Genomic DNA, 20,061 nt, shown 5'->3' with positions numbered 1-20,061 from the left:
GGTTCTTTATTTCAATAAAGATGGAGTCACTAATTGTGTTGTTTTATTTCTAATAAAAATATTTTTCTGTGTGTTGTGTTTTTTTTTTATCCTTACTAGAAATTCATGGTGGCCATGTCTAATATTGGCGTGACACCATGAATTTCGGGCTTAGGGCTAGCTGATAATATACAGCCAGCCCTAACTCCATTATTATTACCCAGCTAGCCACCCGGCTTCAGGGCAGCTGGAAGAGTTGGATACAGCGCCAGAAGATGGCGCTTCTATGAAAGCGCCATTTTCTGGGGTGGCTGCGGGACTGCAATTCACAGTGGGGGTGCCCAGAAAGCATGGGCACCCTGCACTGTGGATTCCAATCCCCAGCTGCCTAGTTGTACACGGCTGGACTCAAAAATTGGGCGAAGCTCACGTCATTTTTTTTTAAATTATTTCATGAAATTCATGAAATAATTTAAAAAAAAAGGGCTTCCCTATATTTTTGGTTCCCAGCCGGGTACAAATAGGCAGCTGGGGGTTGGGGGCAGCCCGTACCTGCCTGCTGTACCCGGCTAGCATACAAAAATATGGCGAAGCCCACGTCATTTTTTTTGTTTGGGGGGAAAAGAAATCCTGCATACAGTCCTGGAAGGAGGATGCTGAGCCTTGTAGTTCGACAGCTGCTGTCTGCTCTCCTGCATACACTATTGGATGGAGGATGCTGAGCCTTGTAGTTCTGCAGCTGTCTGCTCTTCTGTATACACTAGTGGAGAATGAAGAACACATTGAAGAAGGAAATGACATCAGAACTTTTTTTTTTGTTCACTGATAAAAAACGCATAAAGACGCAGTGAGCAAAAACGCAGCAAAACGCAGCAAAAAAACACACCAAATCTCGGCAAAACGCGTGCGTTTTTTGCCGCGTTTTTTCGACGCAGGTGCGTTTTTGTGCGTTTTTAGCAGCCAAAAACGCACAAAAACGCAGCGTCAAAAAGACGCACTGTGTGCACATAGCCTTATAATGACTACATTCAGATCGCAGTGTTTAGCATTTTTAATTAATCTCTGTGTGTACATGATTTTTTTTTAAATGAATTAAAAGTTATATCTTAACTAGTCTTTAGTTTAGAAAATCTGTTGCTTTAAGCAAATTGTAAATTTATTTCAATATAACCCTACACTGACTAATGGAATAAATCTCCTTGAGTCAGTGTTGGGTAAATAGGCCCCTCAAAGTCACTTCAAATGGGATGTGGTCCTAAAAAAAAATGGTGGCATAAATTTTGCTGTAAAAATTAAAAAATGCTGATAAACTCTTAACAATTCTAACTTTCTAACAAACAATGATACTGATGTAAAGTAGACATGTGATAAATCTTATTTGTTAATTATTTTGTGTGATAGAATTGTTTGGTTAACGGTGCCCTCACATTAGCCTACAGCATCTGATGCAAAGAGTCGGATCACAGGTGCGGAGAAGAGGGAGATTAATCTCTCCATCCTATCTATTGCATATCTCTGCATAAATTGGACAGCACTTGGATGGCATCAGTGCAGTCTGATGTTTCACACGCACCCAGAGACATGTATGGGTGTGCGTGATCCAATATACAATGCCAAATGTAGCACGCTGTGATTTTTTTTTCTCATACCGGTATGAGAAAAAAAAAAATCACATATCTGATTTGCATCAATGATTAATATTGGTCAGAGATTTTCTAGCATTGCACGCCTCCAAATTATACGCCAGCATGAGTAAAAATTCAGTTTGAAAATTGCGAAATTTTAAACATTTTTGCCAAATTTCCAATATTTTAACAAGTCAACGTAAAAAATATTGTCCTAAATTTACCACTATCATAAAGTATATTGTGTTATGGCAAAACATTCTCAGAATCACTGGGATCCGTTGAAGCACTCCAGAGTTATAACCTTATAAAGTAACACTGGTCAGAATTGTAAAAATTAGCCTGGTCAGGAAGGGGAAAACAGGTTGGGTTATGAAGGGGTTAAAGTAATTTGGTTAACTGTAGAAATAAAGACTAAAAAAATATCATTTTATATTTTGCATTTAAAATATCCAACTCGGACTGGGATAGACTAAATTTCTTCAATAAATGTCAGAATTTATGGGAATTAACAGATTTTGTAGAGACTAATCCAAAAAGCATGAAAGCTGCCTATGATTTCTGCATATGATTGATAAACTAAAGGACATTTGCATTTAAATGCTCATCCATATCAAGGATATTACTGATGCAATTAATTATAGAAATTGCTACTTTTTCTTGCATATCATGGATGAAATACAATAAGTGCATATTAAAATCTTGTTGTTTTTTTTCACTTTTATGAGTTACTAGTTGTATTGCCCGGCGTTGCCTGGAATAGTAAATAACTATTCTAACTATAACAAGATAAAAAAATTAACAAAAAATTATTTTGCCCATAGAAGTCACAAACTAAACAGCCGTCACAACCAAAATCATATTAACTCACACATAAGCTGTCCTATACTAACAATGTCCTTTGTTGCCTACAGCAATCAATCACAGCTCCTTAACCTCTAGCAAAATAGAAGCGGAGCTGTGATTGGTTGCTATAGGCCACCTGATAAATATCCAGGGTAACTGTCAAAACAGCCAATATATTACCTTAAACATCCAAACAGTTTCTGTGTGTGTCTCATTCTGTTTGTGTGTCTCTTTTTTGTGTATGTCTCTTTCTGTATGTGTCTCTTTCTGTGTGTGTTTCTTTCTGTGTATGTGTCTTTCTGTGTATGTGCTGTTTTCTGTGTATGTCTTTTGGTGTATGTGTCTCTTTCTTTCTATGAATGTGTCCTTCTGTGTGTGTGTGTCTCTTTCTGTGTGTTTCTCTTTCTGTGTGTGTCTCTTTCTGTGTGTGTCTTTCGGTGTATATGTCTCTTTCTGTGTGTGTTTTTTTCTGTGTCATTCTGTGTTTCTTTCAGTGTTTGCGCGTGTCTTTCTGTGTGTGTGTCTTTGTGTGTGTGTCTCTGAAACCCCCAGGCAAGGGCTTGCAGGGCTCGCACGGTCACCAGGCCGGTGGTGTTCGGGGTCAAGCTCTGAGTGGCCCGATCCGGCTTCCATGACCCCGGGGGGTTTCATTAAAAGACAGTTCGATATGACAAGGGGGTAATGGAAAGAGGGTAACGGGGTTCCTGGGGGGGGTCACGTCACCGGTTGCAGTGGTGACTGGGGCCTCGGTCTCCTCTGCAGTTGACCCCCTCTCCCTGCAATTCTTCTCTCCCCCAGGAACGGTATGGGACGGGAACGGGGTTGCCTGCAGCACCACCCGTGGTATGCAGCCAGGTATTTGGCCGCCGCTGCACCGTCTCTCTCCAGAGCAGGTGTCAAAGGGCAGCTAAGATGGAAGCGCTCTGAACGGGTGGAGCGGGAAAGCCCCGGGACGTTGGGGAGAACCAAGGGCAGCAGTCCACGGGAGCATCGGGGCACAGGGGGGCGGCATTTACTCACAAGAGTCACTGAGTGTGGCTTCCAGTTCCTTTTTATTCACCGGTCTTTTCCAACATCGCACCAGGGTGCCGATCGTTGCCGTTGTAGCCTACAGTCGGTCTCGGGCAGGTCGGAGGCAGGTTCCAATAAGGTTATCTGAGGGTCTCTCTGTCGTGTGCATTTGGTTCCCATCCCCGTGACATGAAGCTTCTTGAGGACTCGCCGCCTCTGTCTCTTTCCCCTAATCCTGGCAGCGCCCCTCTTCTTAGGCACCACCAGGTACATTCTCCACGATCCCCAGTACCTCTCCCCTTTCCCTTACTCCAGGTGTTACTAGCCCTGGTCTGGCAGGTTCCCCTCCACAGGAGCTACCCCTGTAGAGGTCTGTCTCCTCTCACATTCCAGATGGTTCTGCTTAGACTTCCTGCCTTCCCTCCAGCTCATTCCAAGCTCAGGCCCCCACCCTACCAGGTTTTCATCATGGTGACCTGTCTGTGTGAAGCCTCCTGCTTCCTACTCATTTAGGAGACAGGATGAGTCATGCAAACCTGAGCTACGTGCTGAAAATCTATTAACCCCTTCCTGGGGATGTGATGTGTGTGTGTAAACTTACCTCCTCCTGCCTGGGAAAGGATATTATACAATACCCTGTAACGACCATGCTACAGGAGCATTACATCTCTTTCTGTGTGTGTCTCTTTGTGTGTGTGTGTGTGTGTGTCTCTACATGTGTGGGTCTCTCTGTGTGTTTCTTTCTCTGTCCATAATAGGAGTCTATAATAACAGATCCGTTCCCAGCTCCATTGACTTTAATCTAAGCAGGTTTTTTGAAGAGTAGCTGTAAAGCACGGGATTAAATTTTCCCTTCAAAACATGGTCTATGACATTCCCTTACTCAAATGAGGTCGCTGTGGAAAATTTCATGATTGTAAATGCGACGGATATTCACACACACACACACACACACACACACACAGACGTATACAATCGGCTTTATATATTAGCTGAGCATCATGTATATAAACTAGTGCATAATAAAGAACTTTAGCTGCTATCCATTTCAACTACAGATGAGCCGATTTGGCGAGATTTGAATACACCAAATCCAATTGAATTTACCAGGAAATTCGATTCACAGAGAATTTATTCTCCAAAAATTGAATGTCGCTTATTATGCTCTGGGGTCTAAATATAGTGCAACCTTAAGGATTTTTCACTTGGGAGATGTGGTGGTTGTTAATACAAGTTGGTAAAAACAAAAGTAAAAAATAACTTAGTTTTCATATGTAGCAAAAAAAACAAACCAACACCAGAAACTGTTCTCTGGACTATACAACTGGGCTTTATTTATAATACACAGTGACATGTTACAGCCTGTCCAGTTCTGCTCTTGTCCGGGTACTGTATCTGGTCCTGTAGACATCTCATGGTTTCTGAGAGAAAGGAATATTTTTTTTTCTAATCCCATCCAACCTGTGTATAGTCGCTCATGTTACACTGCATTGAGAATTTGTTCTTTGCTTACAAATGTTTATGCTTTCCTGCAGGCAGGACAGAACAAATGCATATGAAGCCAGTAATTGTAGTCCATGGTGGTGCATGGGCAATACCGGATGATCTTGCAGAGAGCAGCAAAATTGGTGTTAAATGTGCAGCAATGTCTGGGTTTTCCATACTTGCTAATGGTGGAAGTTCCTTACAAGCTGTAGAGGCTGCTGTGCAAATCCTAGAAGATAACATAGCATTCGATGCAGGTATTATGTCTATAAGGTTTCCTTTATTTAAAGGATTAAGTTCAAATTGCATTGCTTAAATTGACATCAATAATTGTATATCCTAGTGCCATTTATCTTAAACAGCATTGTAAAGAAAAATTTTAAAAGTGCACTACTAATTTAAAGAGGTTTTTCACTATTACTTTAGCCACCTTTCATATGTACTACCTGTTCTTGATAATGTTTTCTAATACACCATTACCTGCCCTGCTCTTGTAAGCTCATCTTTTTGTGAGTCATATATTCCTTTTGTGTGATTCTGGCAGTGCCATTTCTAATCTGGGGACCAGAATCGGACAAACTGAGTAGCGCACATCATGGTGGGGGTGGGGCTACCTCTCAGGGAGAGACCACAGTCTGAGCTCGCATGCTCAGATCAGATTTCACTCTATTCTGCACAAATCCTGCCAGTGCTTTGGAGCGCTGTCAATTCAGCTGACAATCGATGTGATTTGCTGCTTCTTGTTTCAAATTTTGCCCCAGTGCCATCCTGGCCATGGATAGTGCTTGGGCATATCAATCTTTAGCAAAATGTTGCCGGTGGCAGCATATGCGCAGATTTAAATTTCAGGTCCATGACTAAGCGAGACCTCAGCGCCATTTTATTGAAGCCCATGTGGAGATTGATCTAGGACAACGCTGGCGTAAAATTAAAAACAGGTGGAAGATACAAATACCAGTGGCAGCGGAGCATCTGGACTAGGGTTTGAAGACCCTACCAACAGTTCTATACCACACACCCTCACAAAAGCACCAAAAACTTGGGAAAGGCAAATTTCAAATGATGATTAAACAATAACTAGGATGTAGATTTCTTCACTGGAGGTATCTACTGAATCAGTATAATAATGACATTATGGCTATGCCTTTATTTTAACAAGTATAATCCTGATGATGAGTTCTCTTTAAGCCCTATAAAATGCCAAGTCAAGTTTCCATGCATTTGGATTTGTTCTTCTAGACACCCCACATGATCAATGGAACTGAAATCTGGGGAATTTGAAGTCCATATCAACATCTTCAATTCTTTACCATGCTCCACAAACCAATCCTGAACCATATTTACAATGTGGAAGAGTGACGCCCTGGTCAGCCAGGTAGTCACAGATAGGGCCCCGCATTACACCGTTCCCTAACAAGGTGACGGCAGCCAAACATATAAAACCCTAGTCACCCCCTCCAGTGCTTGATGAACACTCCAGGGGGCGGAACCAGGCAGTTGGAAGACGCCCACCAAGGAGTCTCAGACAGCCTGGGGTGGAAAAGTTTAGTCTAGTCGTGAAGTTCAAGTCTAGAGGTCAAGAGGAGAGGTGTGTGGGCTGGAGCTGTGTGCAGCTCCAGCAGAGGAAAGACCCAAACTGAACCGGTGCCAGGGTAGGAGCCCTGGTACTGCTGGCTAGGTGGCAGACAGAGGCCTCTGTCTTCAGGAGCCGGGAAGACTGCTCGGTGGAATCGTGGTGGACCGGGACAGGGTAGTGGCCCGCCTGTACCAACCCGGGGAACCGACCCGGAAACCGGAGCACAAAGGGGGGTACTCAGACCCTGAAGCTAGGTCCAGAAGCTACTGGGGGCTAGCTAATTAACTGATTGTGGCCAGGACTAGAGGTCCTGTCCCACCCAAAGTTGCGATTGAAGGCAACAACCCAACGAGGGGGATTCAAAGCCACCGCCACGGCCCAGAGATACCACGGGCCAGTGTCTGTGGGCAAAGGGCTCCTCAGGCAACCAAAAGCCGGGAGCAGACTCCTGAAGTTGCAAGCGCAGGTAGTCCACCATCACAAACAGGTGCAGGATAAAAGGCAGAGACCACCAAACAGATGGGGAACCAGACTGAGGCCGGCTGCGGGCACCGACCACCATCACCTTGGTTTACCAGAGACTCTTGTGTTTACTAATCGTGAGTACATCAGTGCCCTCCGGCCGCCCATCTCCCTGCACCGCTAAGCAACCTCCACGGGTCCCAGGGCCACCATCCCTGCCCACGGAGGGGTTAACAACTTGCTGACAAACATTCCCCCGGGTGCCCCGTAACTGCAGCGGTGGTGTCTACCTTCACCACATCCTATGGGTGGCGTCACGAACTTAAACACAGCTCCAGCCGTACACATACGTCCCCAAACCGCAAACCCCTTTTTGATCAACGTGACCGCAGGACCCCCGTGTCCAGAGACCCTCAAGCCACCCACTGAAGGTCCGGATCCAAGCGGCTCGGCTGCCGAGCACGGGGCGGTACAGAAGGACACATTATCCTGCTGAATGAATCTACTGCCATTAGGAAATATGGTTGTTAAGAAACAGTCTTCTTAAGGCCCCATCACATGCAGCGACGTATTAATGATATATCGCCGGGGTCACGGATTCCATGATGCACATCTGGCAACGCTAGCGACGTCATTACGTGTGACACACACGAATGACCGTTAACGATGGAAAATACTCACCAAACCGTCCATCGTTGACACGTCGTTCCTTTTTAAAAAATCGTTGATTGTTGAGCACGCAGGTTGTTTGACGTTCCTGAGGCAGCACACATCGCTACGTGTGAGACCTCGGGAACGACGAACTGCAGCTTACCTGCGGCCGCCGGCAATGGGGAAGGAAGAAGGTGGGCAGGTTGTTACGTCCCGCTCATCTCCGCCCTTCCGCTTCTATTGGGCATCCGGTTAGTGACGCCGCTGTGACGCCGCATGAACCACCCCCTTAGAAAGGAGGCGGTTCGTAGGCAACAGCGACATCACTAGTCGTGTGACAGCTCTGAACGATATTGCGCGCCACGGGCAGCGATTTGCCCGTGATGCACAAACGACGGGGGCGGGTGCTTTCACCAGCGATATCACTAGTGATATCGCTTTGTGTAACACCCCCTTTAGTCTGCAACATTGTTTTTGTACGTGACTCATGTCAAATTCACAAACACTTGAATGCTAGCAGCTATTGTTCCCCAGCTGAAGTTTGACATATGTAGTAATAATAATAATAATAATAGGTTTTATTTCGATAGCGCTAATATATTCCTCAGAGATTTACAATTCAGAGGGGACAGATACAGGCAATATGAGACAATACAAAATAACAACATAATGTAGTACACTGCCTCTACCTGCATCCCTGTAGTGCATCCTTGTGCCACTTCTTTTCCAAGTAAATAAGACATATGCACCTTGCTATCAACATGACATGAAACAAAATGTAGTTTATCAGAGCAGGCTATAGTCTTCCAATACTCAATGGTTGAGTTCTATTATTCTCCGTTTTGGCAGTAGATATGGTCAGCATGGGCTCAAACACTGGTCAGCAACTGCACAGCCACATACACTGCAAGCTACAAGGCACTATGTGCGACATCTTTCTGTAAGCTAGTACTGTATTAGAATTTTCATCTGTGCTACAGTAGCTCTTTGTAGGGTCATTGATGAAACTTGAGAATCCATGAATCTGGACCTTACAGGTTGTCCTGCCTTTGAACCCTTTGGCTAAGAAGTAACCTACTGCATACCATGAACATTGCAGAAGACCTGCTGTTTTAGAGACTTTCTTTCATGTTTTTTTAGCCATAAAAAACTGCCTTATTTTTCCTGCTTAAAAAACATCAATATTTATGAACTGACTGTTCAATTACTTACTCCTACACTACACGTCTTAAATAGAACCTGTGAAGTGACCACTGCCCTCCAACCCTGCAGCATTGGACCTCTTTGCCCAAATTCCCTCCCTAACCAACCCTGCATAATGCTACTAATATGAATGTTTAAAAAAAGACTTATAAACCTCAATTCCCCTACACTAATTAGGGCCTTGCCTAGTCAAAGAGGTGTTATTTACCCAGAATAGCCGGCCCTCTTTCCATGTTATAACCTCTCTGTGAGTATAATAACATGATATCAATGAGCTGGCGTCACCTCATTTCGGCCACGTCAGTGCACCTCAATAACAGGGTGGACACTTCCTGACATCATTAGATGCTCTGCGCAAGACGGAAGTTCAGAAAACGGCTTATGCACGTTCTGTATCTTCTGAACTTCCGGTCTTGCACAGTGCACCTAATGAAGCCAGGAAGTGTCCACCCTGCTTCAAAGGCATACTGACGAGGCTGAAATGAGCCGCGCACATGTGTGAGATTTACATGGAGTTGTCAGTGATGCTGGCTCGTGGAAATCATGTAATCATGCCCACAGGGGCATGATAACTTGGAAAGAGGGCCAACTAGCCTGGGAAACAATGCACCTTCGACTAGCCAAGGCCCTGATTAGCATAGGAAAAGTGAGGTTTATAATAAACATTCTTATTAGGGAATAGCGTTATATAGGTCTGGTTAGGGATGGAATTTGGGCATACAGCCATGAATGCTACTGTGTTGGATGTCATCTGGAACCTGATAGGTTTCCTTTAATATGTAGCATTGTGATGCCATAGTCAATGTTATTAGTTCATCTGTTAGTGGTTGTAATGTTATGGGTTTTTTGTGGGGGTGTTGATGAAAGAACACAAGCAAATGTCATCAGTATGAATAACTTACTGTCATTTCCAATATATGTGGTCATAATAAAAATAATGAATTTTGCCAACCACAAGAATACCAGTTACATTTATTTTCCATCCTGCATAATGTATTATATTTAGAGACTGTTTCTATTCTGCCTTTATGTATCTGTTGTTTTTAATATTATGTGTGATCTCATCTGGTGAGAAAAACACCAGCGACCCAAGGTATTTAGCGGCAGAATGAATGACACCAGTGCCCCGCAGACTTTATGATTAAAAAAAAAGCAAGACAGAAATTTTTATGACTAAAACAGTGCAATGATATTATTAGATTGCCAAGAGCACCGTATTTACTTAAAAGCTTGTGACAATAAAAGCAAATATTTTTCACTGTAATCAAGTCTAATAGCTGCCAGGATAGTTGTAGTAAATAGCTCTGAAATGGTTTTTCTAATATTTTCCAAAGCTTTAGGGCAATAATGTTTCCTATGTTTCATACTGAATTGCTTCCTACAGGTCATGGGGCTGTGTTGAATGCGGATGGTGATGTGGAACTTGATGCAATTATAATGGATGGCAAAAATCTTGCTGTGGGTTCAGTTTCTTGCATCAAAAATATTGCTAACCCTGTCAAGTTTGCACGCACAGTCATGGAACAGGTAAAATACTATTCCTTTGTCTTCATTTTGATTGTAAATTGCATGTAAACAGAAGTCTCCAAATACCAAAAATACAATACCGGAAATGTGGGTGTAAATACATGGATGTAATGTGCATAAATAGTGTAGAATGTACAGTTCTTACCGTTATTAGATTAGGGCTACACTTTGCACTTTGATTTCTTATTAGGGAAGTTGTAATAAAATCATGAAAACCGTAGAATGTGTTCAGGCCCACTTTATTTTCAGTGATAATCAGTAGATTGCTTGCTACTGTGTTTCCCATAGTAAATCATTGAAGTTACCTCCATTTTACTGCAACTTGTGGACAACTAATATTCACATTATAGCCCTTTAGTTAAAAAAATGGCCATCATCTGTAGAGATGAGTGAGTCTGAGGTTTGGTTTTCAAACTGAACACCAAATTTAAAGGGGTGGTTCACTCATATATTTTATTGTCTAGTTCGATATTATATTGAGAAACAATGTTTCTCTCAAATACCTTGTGTTGGCAATAGTGCCTGTGAGAGGCGCTATTGCAGACCGCTGTTCCCGCTCCAGTGACGTCACCGTTAAGTGTTGCACACGTTACATCCGTTCAGCCACCTGCATTCTTCCAGACTCACTGAGCTTTGGGCGGTGTTTCACCGCTGTCACAGCCCATCTGCTCCCTGCTCCCCCCTTCCTCCTCCCTCCTCCCTCACAGCACAGCACAGAAAGTCGTGTCTCTTGCTTGCTGCGTTCTGCTGTGAGGGAGGAGGGAGGGGGGAGTAGGGAGCAGATGGGCTGTGACAGCAGTGAAACACCGCCCACAGCTCAGTGAGTCTGGAAGAATGCAGCCGGCCGCAGGGACGTGACGTGTGCAGTACTTGACGGTGACGTCACTGGAGCGGGGCACAGCGGTCTGCAATAGCGCCTCTCACAGGCACTATTGCCAACACAAGGTATTTGAGAGAAACATTGCTTCTCAATATAATATTGAACTAGACAATAAAAAATATGGGTGAACCACCATTTAAATATCAAGGTTTGAGGTTTGGGGATCGGATTCTTTACGTGAGAACAAAACTTGACCGAACAATGCTGTTGAGCACGGCATGCTTGGTGCTCAGCCCTGTGCGAGCCATTTGCTGTGTTTGTACAGCGCACAGTGGGGGTAACAACAGCATGATCGGATGTAGTGTGCACCAAAAAAAGATTGGCTTAAGTAAGAAAAAAGTCAAAACATTACATCTAAGGAAGTATTTCCCAAAAGACTTAAAAAGAGCCATTTTACATCCCACCCATATCTATAGGCTCCTGTCACCTTGTCATCTGGTATGATGGTCTTCATTGTCTTTTCTATAATTCACCAAGCTTCTATATTTATTCTATCCTATGAATAACTAAGTAATGTGATTGCATTGTTACCCCTTGGTACAGCCTTATCTATTCTATTACATTTCATACTCTGTATGAGTTTTAACTTTTGATTCTGGAGATTTCTAAAAGTATCCATGGTGAGGGTGTAGCATATAGAATTTGATCATGTATAATTTGTAAAAAGTCCATAATTCAATAGTTCAGTTTATTTTCTTTTGAGTGGTGAATCTGGTGTTCCTCTTTTGTGACAGACCTGTGGGATGGCCAAATGTAACAGACCACTTTTTATATTTCTAAAGCACTTGCTTCTTTTATTCTCTGTATAAAGTGAGTTGGGGTGAGTTACACAGCTTGAGGCTTTACTATGTACTATCCACTTTGCTGTTCCTTCTCATTGCTAATTTGATTTTGTTCATTGCCAAATAAATAATATATTTGTTAAAGAAGCACTTCCATGAACTTGTTTCCCCACTAAATATGTATATATGTGTATGTAATGTAGTGTGTGTTAATTAGAGATGAGCGAACCGGTCCCGGTTCGGCTCGAGGTCGGTTCGCCGAACGGACGTCCCGTTTGAGTTCGGTTCATCGAACGTTCGACGAACCGAACTCGAACCGCATAGGAAACAATGGCAAGCTTTCACAAACACAGAAAAACACCTAGAAAACACCCTCAAAGGTGTCCAAAAGGTGACAAACAACTCACAACACAACACAAACACATGGGAAAGTGACAAGGACATATACTCATGCGAAAATATATAGGCATGGCACGCCCTTCTAAAATCATGTAAAACACCGCAAGGTGACTCCAAGCGGAGTCTCCCTTTTTTCCAAAAATTGGGCCCCACACACACCCACCCCTTCAGTGGCAGCAGTTGTGCCCCAGTTGTACACTTCACAACTAGATTTGCATCAAGCACATTCAAAAATACTCCATAATTAACCGTCCACAGCATGACACCGGGGTAGGTAGATAAAGTCTTTGCTGAACCATGACTTGTTCATCTTGGCTCCTTTTAAAAAAAAACAGCAATCAAGGGTTACTCCAAGCAGAGTCTCCCTTTTTTTCCCAAAAATTGGGCCACACACACACCCACCCCTTCAGTGGCAGCAGTTGTGCCCCAGTTGTACATTTCACAGCTAGATTTGCATCAAGCACATTCAAAAATACGCCATAATTACCCGTCTCCAGGATGACACCGGGGTAGGTAGCAAAGTCTTTCATGATCCCAGCTCTGTTCATCTTGGATCATTTTTAAAAAACACAGCAATCAAGGGTTACTCCAAGCGGAGTCTCCCTTTTTTTCAAAAAATTGGGCCACACAGACACCCCATCAGTGGCAGCACTTGTGCCCTAGTTGCAAACAGGATGTTTTGATTTGCATCAAGCACATTCAAAAATACGCCATAATTAACCGTCCCCAGCATGACACCGGGGTAGGTGGATAAAGTCTTTGCTGAACCATGACTTGTTCATCTTGGCTCCTTTTAAAAAAAAAACAGCAATCAAGGGTTACTCCAAGCGGAGTCTCCCTTTTTTACCAAAAATTGGGCCACACACACACCCACCCCTTCAGTGGCAGCAGTTGTGCCCCAGTTGTACACTTCACAGCTAGATTTGCATCAAGCACATTCAAAAATATGCCATAATTAACCGTCCCCAGCATGACACTGGGGTAGGTAGATAAAGTCTTTGCTGAACCATGACTTGTTCATCTTGGGTCCTTTTAAAAAAAAACAGCAATTAAGGGTTACTCCAAGCGGAGTCTCCCTTTTTTTCCAAAAATTGGGCCACACACACACCCACCCCTTCAGTGGCAGCAGTTGTGCCCCAGTTGTACACTTCACAGCTAGATTTGCATCAAGCACATTCAAAAATACGCTGTGAACGTTGCTTACCGCAACCCGGGGGTTTTACTCGCTTGCAGCGATGCAGGGTAGCTTAGGCATACACAGGCAACACAGTCTCTCTCAAAAATGCAGCAGTTTATTAGTACAACATAAACTGCCCTTCCAAAACACAATGAAGCCTCTCCTGGCTTAAAGGAAAAGTTAAACAAAACACCTTCACATACCGTGGGCTTCAAGTCCATTTAATGTCCATAGTAAAGGTATGGCTGTCTCCCCACGAGACACGGATTTCTGGTCAGTCTTTGTAGCGGACCGCCCGCTCAGGTTTGGACACTACAAGTGTCAGAGTGGAGCTCCCTCAGCCTCCACACACTCAGTTCCAGAAGGTTGAAGGCAACCCACGCTTCCTTGGGCAGGTTCCTTCCAGAGGCTCCAACCTCTCTGAGAATAGCAGCCTCTTTACCTGCCTGAGGCTGCTCATCATGCAGGGCTGCTCCACACACACTGACAGTCTCCTAAATCAGCCTGGACACACCCACAGGTGGAGGTTTGTGTGTTCAGACCTGCACAGCATACTGCCATTGTTAAAGGGAACCTGACCCTTATATGCAGAACCAAGTCTTTGTGGAACTACAAGTCCCATAGCAACTTCTTCACTTTAATATCGCAGGGACCTTCTCCATTGCGACACATAGCGACCATTTACCACATTGGTGGTCGCTACCTCACATATCCCCCCCCTCTGTTCAAACTCGTAGGGTTGAACACTTGACACCCAAAGGGGCCCCGAGACAGGGCATCAGTGTCACCTTGTCCTACCAGTTGAGAGGGCCCTCTTTGACAAACTTGAGCTTCAGCTCCTGACATAAAGTCGGTCATTGTCACCAGACTCGTCTCAGTCAACCCCCTTCTCAGATACGCCCCTCGGTCAGACCTCTCTCTCCATGACTGTCTCCAACGGCTAGTGTAGTAGCGAAACTCTCTTCCAGTCGAAACTACTGTCTGGTCCGACTCTGAGCTATCTAATCCACTAGAAGGGCTACTGTCTGGGCACCTCAGCACTGAGCTGATAGACGATCTGCTATATCTAGACCGTCTGCATTCTCTTTTTGCAGATTTACTATGGCTTGTTCTGCCATGGCGTCTTCGGTCGTCATCGCTCTGTTGGCGTGTTTTCTCAAGACCATCCTTCACTGTAGATATATTACTCCCTTCATCCATTCCTTTGGAGTTTAGAGTAGAGGGCTTGGACCATTCAGAGTTTATGCTATAGCCCAAAGTGTAGTTAGGTCTTCCATGACCTTGGTTCCTTTCTTTATAGGACCTACTTTCTGTGCCAACTGAGGCAACACCTTTATCAGGTGGGCAACCCTTCTCCTGGCCCCAGCCTGAAAGCTGTCTCCACCTCATACCAACTTGATGGAGTTGTTCTGCAATATTCTGCCTTTTTAGGGTCAACTGCCTTAGTTCTTCCAGGTAACCCAGGCGGTACTCTAGGAGGACTCGTACATTTCCAACACACTCTTTTGTTCCCACAATGACACATGGAACCATACCGACTTCACAGAGTATCTTGGCTTCATTATGAATATTAATTCTTACTCTCGTCACACCGGACTTGTCAATCATCTCCTGCATGACTCTTCCATTTCTTCCAATCAGTTTCTTAACCAGTTCTCTGGGTACTTGTGTGACCTCTTCCACAAACTCCAACAACCTTCGAGCTGTCTTGACTGCTTCTGCAGTTTTCCCATAGATTCGGAATGTTCCACTGTTTTTTTCCACTTCAATAGCTGTAATACCTGGAACCTTCCTGGCTTGCTGAATGTTACTTCTCAGCGCTCTTATTGCAAGCCCAACTAATGGTTTCTTCACAACCACCACTTCCTGAAACGCTGCGGTGAGCCGCTTCATATGCTCCAATCGTCTGGTGTCTTCTTCCGTCTTTGTAGAGAGGAGCCACTTCGTGCGAAGACACTGTAGGTGCATGCCACTCAGGATAGCCACCCGCTTCTTTGTGACATCACTTACAGAGCACACCACCAACCGACAAGACTCTGGGGCAAAGTACACTTTATAGGCTCCTACGGCAGTCTTGAATTTTTCATGTACCGCCTCACTGGCACAGGCTTTTCTCAAGTCTGCAGGGACTTCTACCATGCACGTAAAAACTGGCCGAATTTCTTTAGCTGTAAGGGCATCAGACCGTTCCTTGGGTCTTCTAGATCCATCCTCTTTTCTTATCACAGGCTCCACCTTTGGAGTTGCATTCTCCTCAGGTTTTTCCATAGCCTCAGAGCCTTTGAATTTTTCCTCATCTTTGGACTCAAGATTCTCAATCTTCTGTACCAAGTCCATCTTTATGGCCTCCATCTTGGTCTTACCAGTAATTTCAGTTAAGCTCTCAGCTGCTGATGGGACTTCTGGGCTAAATTTTCCTACTTTAAGGGTTCTCTCAATTTCTGCAGCTTCAGCCATCTCTTGGGACTCTGCAGCATCTTCCTCAATTTCCTCTTGATTCTCTGCAACTTCAGAGGCTTTCTTGCACTTCATACCTTCAACCTCAAATTCTCTGGGGTCTACAACAGCTTTTGTGCCGTTTGCACTATTATTCACCCCAGCACTGGGTGGATCACTGGTCTGCTCACCATGACCTTTGTGGATTTTTCCTCCACCAACAGCCTCCAGGATTTCTTCTCCTATAGCGTTATCACTCAACAGACTATCAGCTTCACACCAGGAAATCATAGGGGACATCACCACTACTGTTTTGGTCAGCTTCTTTTCTGCACTTTCACCCTGCTGATTTCTGCCGTTACAATGTGTCAGTTCCAGCTCAGACTCATCTTTCTTTTGCATGATTTTGCTGTCCAACACTACATTAGCGGTTGCTATTGGCAACCTGCCTTTCTCCACCTTCTCTGCACACTCAGATTCTGGAAGGGAATCAACCCTTTTGGCAGAAATACATGACACTGTCTCTACCTGGACCATATTTTCAGAGGATGTAGCTCGCTCCGCCTCTCTACGCCTGTTGCGCCTCCGGCGACGGGAGGAGGTTTTCCCCTGTTCGCTCATCAGTACATCACTGTACTCGTTTGTCACTTTAGTAGAGTTAGTGTATTTACTGTAGTCATCGTCACTCAACCTGGTGTCCTGGACTGACATGTTCCCACCTAACCAGGTGTTGGCTCCCTTTTCTGGAGCTCCTCCGTCACTAACGGTCATATTGTCATTTATTTTCTTACCCATCATGTCACTAAGTTGGGCATGTCCACCTTTTTCTTTGCTCCCCACTAACTTACGACAGTCACCTTTAGGGGGTGCTATCTTCACCTTACCACACATAACCACCCCACAAGGACTCTTTTTAACCTCCCGCCGTGGTGGAGCTTCCTTTGGACTGTTACGGCTCTTACAAAAGCACCCGGACACTTCCCCCTGCTTCCACAAGTCCACAAATAATTTGGAGTCCCAACCTATAATAATTGGGTGCTGTAAATCTGAAACTACACCAACATCATGAGAACCAATGTCCGTTTTTGTCTTAATGACCACACTGGTCATTGGGTATTCTTTATCATTATTGTGGGTGCAGTTGGCGTGGAACTTCTTTCCAGGAATCAGGTAGACATCAGATGTGGCCCTCACCAGGGTCACCAAACTCCTTGAGTCTACAAGTCCAGTTACAGATTCCCCATCCACTTCCACGGTACACAGACGTGGCTTCTCGTCAGATGGGTGGTCTATACTGCAGACAGGACACTTGCAGCATGAACACCTTTGTGCTTGACTACTGTCCATCTGCGCCACTGCACCCTTGTCTATGGGATGCTCCATTCCCTTTTGGGCAACCACCCCTTCATGGGATTCCACCCCCTTTTGGGGTTTCTGTGGCTTCCTTGCAGTGTCTTTAGACCCCAGTTCACACAGTTCCCCTTTATCTTGCTGGGCACCCTGTGTTCGTACTGGCCCCAGAAGGGAGTTTATCAGCTGGTCCACTGCTGCCACATCGGTCCGCACTGATGGCTCCTGCTGTCCACGCACAAGGAACTGGTACAGCTCCTCCATAGCATCCATTTGTGCACCCTCCATGCTGAAACAAGAAAACAAACAGCAAGGGCGCTCCAATGGGTAATACCCGGTGGTCTAAAGAGGGGGGAGGGGGTTAGAGAACCACTAACCTTTCCAGGTTGTACCGCCCGTACAACCAGGATCTCCAGCCTGTGGTGTATCACTGCTCACCAAACAGGGCCCCGCAATTCCGGGTTGGCCTGGAACCTCCAGTCACTGGTCTCTCGCCACTGCAGCACAGAACCCTGCAGACCCACTGATTCACCGCCAGCAGCTGGAGCACGCTGTCCCTGTTCGTGGACCCGCCGATCCACCGCCAGCTGCTTTAGTGCGCAGACAAAATTTTCGTGGACCCGCCGATCCACCGCCAGCTGCTTGAGTTCGCCGACACGATTTTCGTGGACCCGCCGATCCACAGCAATACGTCCTAGGCAGTTGCCCTTAGCAACCAGGCTGCGTTGCCCCTAGCAACCAGACCGCATGCCCGCATTCTCCACCATATGTGAACGTTGCTTACCGCAACCCGGGGGTTTTACTCGCTTGCAGCGATGCAGGGTAGCTTAGGCATACACAGGCAACACAGTCTCTCTCAAAAATGCAGCAGTTTATTAGTACAACATAAACTGCCCTTCCAAAACACAATGAAGCCTCTCCTGGCTTAAAGGAAAAGTTAAACAAAACACCTTCACATACCGTGGGCTTCAAGTCCATTTAATGTCCATAGTAAAGGTATGGCTGTCTCCCCACGAGACACGGATTTCTGGTCAGTCTTTGTAGCGGACCGCCCGCTCAGGTTTGGACACTACAAGTGTCAGAGTGCAGCTCCCTCAGCCTCCACACACTCAGTTCCAGAAGGTTGAAGGCAACCCACGCTTCCTTGGGCAGGTTCCTTCCAGAGGCTCCAACCTCTCTGAGAATAGCAGCCTCTTTACCTGCCTGAGGCTGCTCATCATGCAGGGCTGCTCCACACACACTGACAGTCTCCTAAATCAGCCTGGACACACCCACAGGTGGAGGTTTGTGTGTTCAGACCTGCACAGCATACTGCCATTGTTAAAGGGAACCTGACCCTTATATGCAGAACCAAGTCTTTGTGGAACTACAAGTCCCATAGCAACTTCTTCACTTTAATATCGCAGGGACCTTCTCCATTGCGACACATAGCGACCATTTACCACATTGGTGGTCGCTACCTCACAACGCCATAATTAACCGTCCCCAGGATGACACCGGTGTAGGTAGCAAAGTCTTTCCTGATCCCAGCTCTGTTCATCTTGGATCATTTTTAAAAAACACAGCAATCAAGGGTTACTCCAAGCGGAGTCTCCCTTTTTTTCCAAAAATTGGGCCCCACACACACCCACCCATTCAGTGGCAGCAGTTGTGCCCCAGTTGTACACTTCACAGCTAGATTTGCATCAAGCACATTCAAAAATACGCCATAATTAACCGTCCCCAGCATGACACTGGGGTAGGTAGATAAAGTCTTTGCTGAACCATGACTTGTTCATCTTGGCTCCTTTTAAAAACAATGTAAGCAAGGGTTACTCCAAGCGGAGTCTCCCTTTTTTCAAAAAATTGGGCCACACAGACACCCCATCAGTGGCAGCATTTGTGCCCTAGTTGCAAACAGGATGTTTTGATTTGCATCAAGCACATTCCAAATCCACAAGCATTTACTCTCCCCAGGATGACACAGGGGTAGCAAATTCCTTGTGGATCCATGAATTGTTCATTTTGATGAACGTCAGTCTGTCCACATTGTCACTGGACAGACCCATGCGCTTATCTGTCAGCACACACCCAGCAGCACTGAAGACACGTTCAGAGACAACGCTGGCAGCTGGACACGACAAAATCTCCAAGGCGTAAGTTGAGAGCTCTGGCCATTTTTCAAGATTTGAAGTCCAAAATGAGCAAGGCTCCATTTGCAAAGTCATGACATCGATGTTCATTTGGAGATACTCCTGTATCATCCTCTCCAGCCGTTGACTATGTGTCAGACTTGTTGTCTCTGGTGGCCTTGCAAAGGACGGTCTAAAAAAATTATGAAAAGATTCCATAAAATTGCTGTGACCAGCACCAGATACGGTGCTACTGGTACGGGTAGACTGTTGAAGATGACGAGACCGTCCCACGTTTGTCAAGTTACAACTGGGAGATTCACTCCCTGCACCTGCACGGTTGTTTGGTGGAAAAGCCGAGCTAAGATCGAGTAACAGCTTCTGCTGATACTCCTGCATATGTGCGTCCCTTTCTATGGCTGGAATTATGTCACAAAATTTGGACTTGTACCGGGGATCTAATAGTGTGGCAAGCCAGTAGTCATCATCACTTCTAATTTTGACAATACGAGGGTCATGTTGGAGGTAGTGCAGCAAGAAGGCGCTCATGTGTCTTGCGCG

General features: G+C 45.1%; 1 protein-coding gene across 1 annotated transcript in view; it reads left to right on the top strand.

The window, feature by feature from the left end:
* The window catches only part of LOC142295339 (isoaspartyl peptidase/L-asparaginase-like), a 135,189-nt gene that overhangs the window by 33,669 nt on the left and 81,459 nt on the right, over nt 1-20,061 (top strand). The window contains exons 2-3 of the mRNA XM_075338443.1: nt 4,997-5,203; nt 10,223-10,365. Of these exons, the coding sequence (XP_075194558.1) occupies nt 5,011-5,203; nt 10,223-10,365 (336 nt within the window). The 5' untranslated portion in view covers nt 4,997-5,010. The remainder of the gene's footprint in view (nt 1-4,996; nt 5,204-10,222; nt 10,366-20,061) is intronic.

This window comes from Anomaloglossus baeobatrachus, chromosome 3 (assembly GCF_048569485.1).
Source record: "Anomaloglossus baeobatrachus isolate aAnoBae1 chromosome 3, aAnoBae1.hap1, whole genome shotgun sequence".
In the NCBI taxonomy this organism is placed as follows: Eukaryota; Metazoa; Chordata; class Amphibia; order Anura; family Aromobatidae; genus Anomaloglossus; species Anomaloglossus baeobatrachus.
The sequence above is the reverse complement of the archived record's forward strand: the minus strand, read 5'-3'. Positions and strand labels throughout refer to the sequence as shown.